The sequence below is a fragment of the Asparagus officinalis genome, chromosome 2 (assembly GCF_001876935.1).
Source record: "Asparagus officinalis chromosome 2, Aspof.V1, whole genome shotgun sequence".
Taxonomy (NCBI): domain Eukaryota; kingdom Viridiplantae; phylum Streptophyta; class Magnoliopsida; order Asparagales; family Asparagaceae; genus Asparagus; species Asparagus officinalis.
The window spans coordinates 56,043,502-56,054,593 of NC_033795.1; the positions used below are offsets into that span (position 1 = coordinate 56,043,502).

At 36.7% G+C, this 11,092-nt stretch overlaps 1 protein-coding gene across 1 annotated transcript; it reads left to right on the top strand.

The window, feature by feature from the left end:
- On the top strand, positions 5,248 to 6,219 carry LOC109831197. Its single transcript, XM_020398532.1, has one exon. It carries the CDS (start codon positions 5,248 to 5,250, stop codon positions 6,217 to 6,219), a length of 972 nt encoding a protein of 323 aa, XP_020254121.1.

Sequence of the window (11,092 nt, forward strand, 5' to 3'; positions counted from 1 at the left end):
AATTAAAAACTTATTAACTAATTATCCTAGCAAGAATGATATTCAAGAAGAGTATATGCAAGGATAGTAAACTATGGGCGAAATAAACATGAGCAATGGCAAAATAGAATAAAATAAATAATGAGCACAAATGTAACGCTAAAGAAAACTCAAACACACAATATGATCACGGAGTTCGATCCTTCCGACCTACGTCTCCGCTCCCCACTATCGGGGAGAATCCACTATCACAACGGATTTTTAACATTCACCCAAAAAGTTTACACCTCACAATCTCAGTTTTCTAGCTCAACGAAAACTCTCACAATCACTCACATTGTAATCACACACTACAACCTCAAGTGTTGGTCTCTCACGTATCGCCTCCCTCAAGTGCTCAGAATTACAACCCTCTCTAGGCTTTACTACTGACAGCACTGCTCTTGGTATCGATCATGTCTCTCACCACACACTCCTCTCGGTGTATGTAACGCCCCGCCCAGGAATCCCGGAGTCGGTACGCTATTAGATATGATGGACTGACCTCACAAACCACCACATGTATTTTCAGCATGTTTTGTCCTCACTCACGCGCTCCCTGGAAAAACTTCCCAGGGGGTCACCCATCCTAGAATTTCTCCAGACCAAGCACGCTTAACTTTGGAGTTTCTAAGAGTTAGGTTCCCGAAAAGAAGATGCATCTTGGTGGTATGAGTATTCCAATCAAATCTATCAATACTAATCACATCACCCTCTCAAGGGTTGGGGTATTACATACTCCCCCCACTTAAACTCACAACGTCCTCGTTGTGCCAAATCATATCATCCAAGACCGTACCATCCGTGTGAGATTCTAGAGGTGGCTCCTACGGCCTCAAGAGGTGGCTCCCGCCCTCTCGACGTAGCACTTTGCGCCGCATAGCACTTAGCTCTCACAATTCCGGTTGGCTTGGCTCTGATACCATTTGTAACGCCCCGCCCCGGAATCCCGGAGTCGGTACGCTATTAGATCTGATGGACTGACCTCACAAACCACCACATATCTTTTCAGCACGTTTTGTCCTCACTCACGCGCTCCCTGGAAAAAATTCCCAGGGGGTCACCCATCCTAGAATTTCTCCAGACCAAGCACGCTTAACTTTGGAGTTTCTAAGAGTTAGGTTCACGAAAAGAAGATGCATCTTGGTGGTATGAGTATTCCAATCAAATCTATCAATACTAATCACATCACCCTCTCAAGGGTTGGGGTATTACAGTGTACTTGTGTAATACAATGTGAATCTCACAATAAGGCTCAAATATAAATGCTTGTTCTCTACAATGGGTGAGAACTCATTATAAGCCCACATTCTTAAGTAACACTCCCCACAACCTAAATAATACAATGTATGATATACTAAAAGCTCAATAGGTTGTGTGTGTAAACAAAAAGCAATATCAAAACTAAACTCAATGTAAATTCTAACTAAATAAAATGAATAAATAACAAATAAATGTATGAAGCTAGAAATTGAGTTTAGAGGAATCTTCTCTGAAAAACAAGAGAGGGAGATGGATGAAATTGAAGCTCAAACAATAGAATTAATCTCCTCTTCTTCTTGTGAAACTTTCTTCACAAAATACTTATGAAAATACCCTTAAACAAAATTTAAACACCCTTTATACTGGTTTAAAAATTTTCTTGGTTGTTGAAAATGTTAAATGGAAGGGGTATATATAGGGTAGAAGAACACAGCCCAAGAAACCAACAAAAACCCATAAAAATATCAAATACAGCATAATATGGAAAATAGTCGTTACTATGTAACGGCTCTTAATAAGTCAACTTATGACAGGGTATAAGTCGATTCATATGTTATAAGTCGATTTGTTAGTGATATAAGTCGACTTTAAGATTAAAAACACTATTTGTATAACAGTTTGTAAGTCGACCTGACAGAGGGTATAAGTCGACTTAGTATAAGTTGACTTGCTGGAATAATAAGTCGACTTAGCAGATAGTTAATGCTAAATCCAGAGCAGATCATAAGTCGACTAATCAGTGCTTATGAGTCGACTTATGAACGTGCACACGTACTGTGCATGTTTAAAAACTGAGTTTTGAAGTGCCTTGAAAAATTGTAAATAAATTCCAAAAAATTTAAAACTTTTAAAAATGATTATAAACATGTTACAAAAAGAATTTCTTAATTTGCACCTCCCAAATGAGAAATATTTTCATTTTGTAAATACACTCAAATACATGATTTGTATAAACACTTGACTTTTGATTTTTGACTTAAACAAAAGTCTAAAAACTTTTGTATGGCTTTATAGACTTAGGAAAAAATATAAACTAGTATTATCAAGTCCATAAACTAAGAATGCAATGTTTTATCAAAAATACACGTATTATACAATCTTTCAAAATAATAAACATGATTTTAAATCTTGATTTTACTGAAATCATATCAAGCACATATAAATATGAAACGAATATGAGTGTATACAAGATATATTTATTTGTTTCATATTTATGTGGATAAACACATTATTTTCCAAAACAAAATCGATAAATAGGAAATTAGTATATATGTATATGTATATAACCATTAGTTTCAAAAATTATTTTTCAAAACAAAATCGATAAATAGGAAATTAGTATATATGTATATGTATATAACAATAAAAATGAAAGCAATGTGTGTGCATAATTTGAGTTCTAAGTATCAACACATAAAGTATAAACTTATACTACAAAAACTATACCCAAGCAATCTTGATCTTCAATTAAGCTCGTCTTGGTAAACATGGATGAAGCTTGAACTAGAATGTTTGACTTGAATTGTGAATTGCTTCATTCCGATATTTCTTCCATCCTCCAATGGACATGATTGTGTAGGCGCAATCCAACCAACCTCCGACATTGATGTTTGTCTAGAATACCTAATAAACAAAACACAAATACTAGACAAACGATGTTAAGAATTGTTTGTAAATCATCAAAACAAGATTAGAGATATAGGCTCATAAACATGAGTCCTAACACTATACCACTGGTAGAAAATGAAGTATCACAGACAGAATATCCCAGACGAAAAAATTTCCGTCTGGGATAATCTATACTAGACGGAACTAAACCGTCGATGATTTTCCGTCTACATTATATTATTGTAGACGGAAATTTCTGTCTAGAATAGTATTGTAGACGGAATTTTTTTTTAATTTTTTTTTTGAATTTTACTGATTATGCTAGACGGAAATTTCCGTCTAGGATGAATCCTAGACAGAAATTTCCGTCTAGGATAATTGGTTCAATTTATAAAAAGGAAAACCCCAGATCTGGCCTAAAAATTCCCAAATACTCACCGTGCCTTTCTCTCTCTCATCCGCGATCGTCTTGGTCGTCGTCGTCCCGTCCTCGGTCCTCGCCGTCCCTTCCTCGCCCGACCTCGCCATCCCGTCCTCGCCGTCCCTTCCTCGCCCGACCTCGCCATCCTGTCCTCACCGTCCCTACTTTTCTTTCGTTCAAGGTATAAAATTCTCTCTTTTTTCCTTTGATTTATTTATTTAATTTTTGCGTCCTTTCCTTATGATAGTTTCTAAGATTTCGTCAATTGAGGAAAAAAGTTGTTCTTTCCTTTTATTCCCAAGAAATCCCCAAAAATTAGGGTTTTCTGTGGTTACGAAATTAGGGTTTCACTGTGAAAGATGCCTCTACGATTATAACTATTAGGCTTTAAACTTGTTTTTTATTCGATTTTAGGTGTACAAGTTGGTATAAAGGCTTTGCATTAGATAACTATTAAGTGAACTTAACATATATTCTTTTAAATCTTCTTAATATATTTTTAAGTTGAAGTATTGTTTTTAGATTCATAGGTTGCATATGATTTTGATGTTTATAAGTAGCCATGGGTGTATATCATTTTGCATCTGTGCATAAAGTAACTTTTTTTTGTTTATTCTATACCATTAGAGAATTCTTTAACCTAGTTCTTTTGCTTGTGTTGAATTTATTTTGTGAATTAGATACATTCAGGCCCATCTGATTCATTTCCATTACATTTTAGTTTTGATTGGCTTTAGTAGCAATAAGGGAAACTATTACTCAATAGCATGGCCACCAAGCCACAGATGTAACAATTGTAGATTGGTCCTGATTAATTGTTTGCATATGATATTTTTTGAATTATGTGAAATGAATTTCGTGTATAAATGAATTTTCTTCCACTGCTTCATCATCTTCTTCTCATCAATGCTTTCTTCATTTTCCTTCGCATAACCCTCTTTCAGAATATCTAGTGCAAGAGATTATTTTTCTTAAATTGGAGAATCACATGCGTACAATCGATAAAGCATAAACCAAGATATATAGCAGTGAATTAAGTTTGAATTTATATATGATACCTCCTCCTCATTGGCAACTTCTATTTCTGTTATCTTGTTGAGCTAGTTAAGCCCACAAGGTTCTCATGTTTATCATACAGTTTGTGATTTGAATTGTACAAATGTGATTATATAGGCTTGTGATTTGAAAATGTGTTATATATCCAATTTAGGTAAAAAATATAACGTTAACCCTAGACTCCCGTCCAATAATTACAGCCAATTCTTTGAGGTTATAATATAAGATGAACGAGTCAAATTTGGGTAAGAGGTAAATTTTCCTACTCGAAATTGATCATTCACTTTATATTATAATAGAAATGAATTGGTATAAAAATTTGTAATTATTGTTATTGGATCTGTCCTTCTCGGACGGGTTACGAATATAATAATGCATACATCCAACTTTGTATACTTTGTATGATTTCATTTCTTAAAAATTTTGGCAGCCCATACCTGTTGTTCTCCGTGTACAATAAGCGTATGTTGTTTTGCGTTTTGATATGTTGTCAGTGCGCATAATAACATCCGCACAGTGTACAGGGAGAACAGCGGGTAGGTGCTACCAAAATTTTTAAGAAATGAAATCATACAATGTATACAAAGTATATTCTTAATGGATAGAAGCCTTCCTATGATAGCTGTTAGAGTGTGCTAATTAGTCTCCACACCTTAATAAGTTTCAAACATACCTTAATGCCGATACTTAAATGCAACAACGTAAGAGGAATAGTTTAAAATTTATGGGTATACTATCTATTCTCAAATATATTTCTAAATATATATTACCTACAGATAAGGAAAATTCCTGACAAGTCATGGATATATATCCCTAGGAGTGAACGGTTTCGTGATCAACGATATAGGGATGGATGTGAAGCCTTCATGAAGTATGCCGAAATGAACCCAAAAAATTTAAGTAGCGGTGCAATGTACTGCCCCTGTTATAGGTGTAAGAATATGAAGCTGAAAAATAAAGATGAAATACGAAGTCACTTAGCAAACTCTGGTTTTTACGAGGAATATAAATATTGGTCCTATCACGGGGAAGGCCGTACCGAAGATGAAGTCCCGGATGTGCATGTCGATACCAGTCATGGTGTCAGGATAGATGATACAGACGTAAATTTACAGACTGATATCGGACCTGACCATACCGAATATGATATTAACAATGACAATGAAGATGATATCATAGTTGATGTCCAAGACGCTCATGCTCCTGAGGACTTGGATCGTATAATGAAACTACTAGAGGATAGTGAAAAGGATTTGTATGAGGGTTGCACCGAGTACTCCAGATTTTCATTTATGTTGGAGCTCTTACATTTTAAGAGCCTCAGTGGAATGACAAATACTCATTTCGAAATGCTTCTTGATTTACTACGGAAGGTAGTTCCAGGAGGAGAGCGTAGCATTCCTAAAACAACTTATGCGGCAAAGCAAATAGTTTCCGATTTGGGGCTTGATTACAATAAGATTGATGCGTGTCCCAATGATTATATTCTCTACTACAAGGATAATAATGACCTTCAGGAATGTCCAACATGTGGAGTTTCTCGATGGAAACAACAAACCCGCTCTTCAACAAGGCAGCCAACAGAGTCAATGTACCAGCAAAGCATGATTCCAGCTAAGGTGCTTCGTCATTTCGCGTTAGTTTCCAGATTGCAACGTCTGTATATGAACAAAGACACCGCTAAGAACATGAGGTGGCACAAAGAAGACCGTATAGAAGATGGTAAGCTGAGACATCCAGCTGATGCAGAGGCTTGGAAGCATATTGATAAGACTTTCCCAATTTCGCTCATGAATGTAGAAATGTCAGACTTGGGCTTTCTAGCAACGGATTCAATCCGTTCGGGGTTATGAGTTCAGGTTGGTCTACATGGCCAGTTGTCTTACTGCCATATAATTTACCCCCACTGCTTTGTATGAAACAACTGTATATGATACTCTCATTACTGATACCGGGTGAGCATGCACCGGGTAATGATATTGATGTGTACTTAGAGCCCTTAATTGATGAGCTAAAATAGTTATGGTCGGAGGGTATGTTGATATATGATGCCCACGCTAAAGAGTCGATTAGACTTCGTGCTATCCTAATGTGGACAATTAATGATTTTTCAGCTTATGCTAATCTTTCTGGTTGGTCTACAAAAGGCAAGTTTGCTTGTCCAGTATGTGGCCTAGAATTTGAAGGCCTTCACTTACCATATAGTCGAAAGTGTTGTTATTGGTTCAACAGGAGATGGTTGCCCTCGGGCCACAAATACAAAAAATTGAGCAATAAGTTTGACGGCACTGTTGAGACTAGGACTAAACCACGTCAAATGACCGGTGCTAATATTGTAAAGTTGCTTGAGCATCTTCCTAAAATTAGATTTGGTAAGAACCGATATTCTAAGTACGACTCACTCAAAGTTAGAGGCTCCGGTAAAAAGAAAAAGACACTGAAGAGAAAGAGAGCATTCCAACGGGCACATGTTGATAATGGAGTCGATAAATTACCAAAGGGATGGAGTAAATTCAGTATCTTCTTCCAGCTGCCATACTGGTAAAAGCTCAAAATCAGGCATAACTTGGATGTCATGCATATTGAGAAAAATATTTGCGACAACATAGTTTCAACCCTCCTTCAAGATCCTAATAAGTCAAAGGATGACCTAAGGGCTCGACAAGACTTAGCTGCATTGAATATCCAGGAAGATTTGCAAGCACAAGATGTTGGACTTAAGAAAAAACATAAGCCTTCCTCTCGTGTTACGATATCGACCGAGTAGATGCAGAGATTTTGTAAGGTCCTCAAATCAGTAAAATCACCAGATGGGTATTCAGCTAATATATAAAATAATGTCCAGGTGCAGGAGAGGAAGCTCTTAGGCCTAAAGACCCATGATTATCATGTTCTTCTACATCAATTGCTCCCGGTTGCATTGCGTAATAATATGGAGAAAGAAGCATCGAAAATTATTATGGAGTATTGTGGGTTCTTCAGAAAATTGTGCTCAAAAGTTATTAATGTGAAGGAATTTAAAAAGCTTGAAACAGAAATATCATTAATTCTATGCAACCTGGAGTTAATATTTCCTCCTTCCTTTTTCACGATCATGGTCCATGTTACTCAACATCTAGCCAGCGAGGCAATCATTGCGGGTCATGTATCTTATCGTTGGATGTACCCAATTGAGAGGTAAGGGACTTCACCCAGTGCATTAATTTCATATGCAATGTATATAGCTAATATTTGTCCTTTCCGTGGTTTTTCTTAGATTAGATATTTGTAGTTCATAAAATTTAAATTATTGTAGATATTTGGGGTTTATGAAGCGCCTAGTTCGCAATCGAGCTCATCCAGAGGGTTCTATGGCTGAAGGTTACGTGACCAACGAATGTCATACGTTTGCATCATGTTACATGCGCAATCGCATAAAAGCTAATCAGACCCCAACTAAGGAGAAGAAACTCGTAAAATATGCAAGATCTGACTTGGAGCAGGTTCATGCATATGTATTGAATAATCTTGACATTTTCAACGATTATCGAAGGTAATGTACATTAATTTAGGAATAGTATGACACATGAATTATTTACTTTCATTGTAACAATATAATCTCATTGTTGTATAAATAGGTGACATTTGGAGAAGCTTAACAATGAAATATCAGGCAGGAATACAGCACATGATATCCAAAAAAAACACATCAAAGATTTTCCCGATTGGTTCAGAACCGATGTAAGTAGCGTATAAGTAGTATTTAAATTTTTAAGCAAACTCGGAGATCATTTTATTCAATTGATGCTTGAATTAGGTTGATAAAGACGTTCTTGCTGGTGCCGTAATCTCTGAAGATATTTTAGTTCACGTACAATGTCCTTACTATGAAGTGAGACGATATAGTGAACACATCATTAATGGGTATAAGTTTAAAACAGTGGCGACTGATGATAAGAGGGTAACACAAAATAGTAGGGTCATGGGCTGTTTTGCTCAGGAATGTTTTTCTAGCGTAAGAGATCAAAACCCAGTTGAAGCTGACATCTTATATTATGGCCAGTTGGAAGATATTATAGAGGTAATTTATGGATATGGAAAAAAAAGTCAGCGTAATTATTACATGTTTAAGGTTCGATGGAGTCCTGCCAAACTGCACAAGGATCATTATGGGTTTACACTTGTAAACCTCGACAAAGAGATATATCTAGATGAGAAGTTCATATTCGCAGAACAGGCGGACTAGTGCTTCTATGTAAAAGCCCAAATGTTGCCACCGATTGGGTCGTGCTATACAAAGAGCCAAGATCTATTGTCCTCCCTAATAATAACGCTGATAGTGATGAGGAAAATGAACCAATTGGTTCTTCTGATGAAATTTGGCAGAATTTCTCTTACCCTCAGAATGTCATGCTTGATATGACAGATGTAGAGATTCAGGATGACAACCCAATTTTAGTCAGGGACAGAGAACCAAAGGCAGATGTGCAACTAGAATCAACTACTAGTAGACGAAAGCAGACAACGTTAAATATAGCCCGAACAATTACTAGTAGACGAAAGCAGACAACGTTAAATATAGCCCGAACAATACAAGCAATACCTCGTGGGATACGAAAATAGCAAGTTGTAGAAGGTATATTCTGATATAGCCCGAACAATACAAGCAATACCTCGTGGGATACGAAAATAGCAAGTTGTAGAAGGTATATTCTTTATGTAATTTTAGGCGCGGATGTTATTTAAATGTTTAATTGAAATAGATGTTAATCTTGTGAATTAGTAGGCATATATTGCTTCTTTAATTCTCCTAATCCAATTTTACAGATGAAGAACTCGAGGTTATTCGATCGATCACGTGATCGGCCACAATCTACGAGCCTAGGCTCAAACAGCTTCAGGAGGCACACATTTCATCACATACGGATATGGGTATGAATTTCAATTATCTTTGTACAACTCAAAGTAGACATATGAAACATCATTTATGCTAAGTTATTTTTATATGGGTAGATTATGAGGAATTATCGGGTCGTCTACCGGACACAACTCTAGCATTCTCGCCTACTAAAGGTATTAATCATATATGTGTTTGTAATATTTATCCAATCATATTTAAAGTCCAGCTTTTGTATTTAAAATCATTTGTAATGTTAGCAATATTATTTTTTATTTGCATAGATAATTTGACAGGCATCGATTATTCTTCACCCGGAGCCACTGATACACATGCAGAGCCCTCCCACACTACAGGTAATGGTGTCGCAATATATTCATTTTTACTTTGCATCTCAATATAATGATCCTTCAATTTTCTCTTATTGATTATCTTCTGTAATCATTGTAGAGGGTTCTTGGACACCATCGTCTTTGCATTCTACGCATGGGGCTGAGTTGCGTTCGTGGACCCCTGACATCCCCGATCTACCATTACCTCCAGACTCGATCATATCAAAGACTAATGCTTTGAAGTATCATCCACTTGCACTCAAAAGGCTAGATGAAATAAAGCCTATGATGCAAGTTAGAAAGAAAGTTGCAATCGCTGCGAGGGATAGAGAAGTGGAGAGAGGTAAATATAATAATTTTGTCTCATTATTTTCGCCTTTTTGAACTTAAGTTCTATTGCCAATGTAGGGGCAAAGCGAGACGCAACTGGACCGGGAGGACGTGGTGGAAGCAAGCCTGAGTCCAAACAGGCATCGAGAGGCTTTCGAGGAATTCTTCAGTGGGTTGATAACTTGCCGACCGGCCCGTGGTCAAAAAAATTTAATAACTACATCGGTGTTTTAGTACGGTGGGCCCAAATCATAAACCCGTACTTCAAATTCAAGGAGCTTCCATGGTCCGCATACGAGGAAATATGGAGAGAGCTGATGGTAAATGATCATTACTTCGGTATTTTTTGATATAGAATACGTTTACAAAACGATTGTAATGACATATACAATCAATTTGTCCTAGTATTTGCAATGACATACATGCACCGTGAAGGCATGAACATAGGCAGATATTAAAACTCACAAATATCTTGGGCATACACGTGTACACACACTCATACAAAGTGGAGGAGCACAGAACTCACACCACAAACAGAAAATTCAAACACAAAATGGCTAGTAAATTTCATGTTCCACTGCGCAACATCTAGGTATCCCTTGTGAAAGCACATGTTTGAGACGATTCCAATTCCTCGATCATTCCTTCTTGTTAACACTTAGTCTATTTAAGAAGTTACTTTAGGTAGAAAGTTGGCTACTTCCATGTTGCATCTTTTACTCGTGTTAATGTTGTAGATATTGAATTTTTTCTGTTACATGTTTTTGTTAAAAGTTGTGTAGAAATGATTTTGCATTACTTCGCTGCTTAGATATCTTATATATCTAGATACAAAATTATAGGCATACTATTGTCTTGAGGACTACCTTGGGGGCGTGACACTATGTTTTCAATATCAAAGTTGAGGCCGTGCTCAAATAGTGGCGACATGAGCTGAAGACATCAACATATGATAAATATACCCAAGATTGGCAGAGATTTTTAAATCTCGATGAGAGGGTGGATCTCGATCATTTCACAGCTCTTCTTTTTTATTAGGATACCGAGTCCGCACAGGTATGAGTACATTATCATGTTGCGAACTAAAGCATATTGTAAATGTAATTCATTTTTAACACTTTTGTTTTGTAGAATAAATCTAAGAAGGGCTCAACGAACCGACATAGCAAGCGGAAGCTTGACCACCAC

Excerpts from the sequence above, each read along its gene's own strand:
- LOC109831197 (XM_020398532.1), top strand. The coding sequence starts at position 5,248 with ATGAACCCAAAAAATTTAAGTAGCGGTGCAATGTACTGCCCCTGTTAT.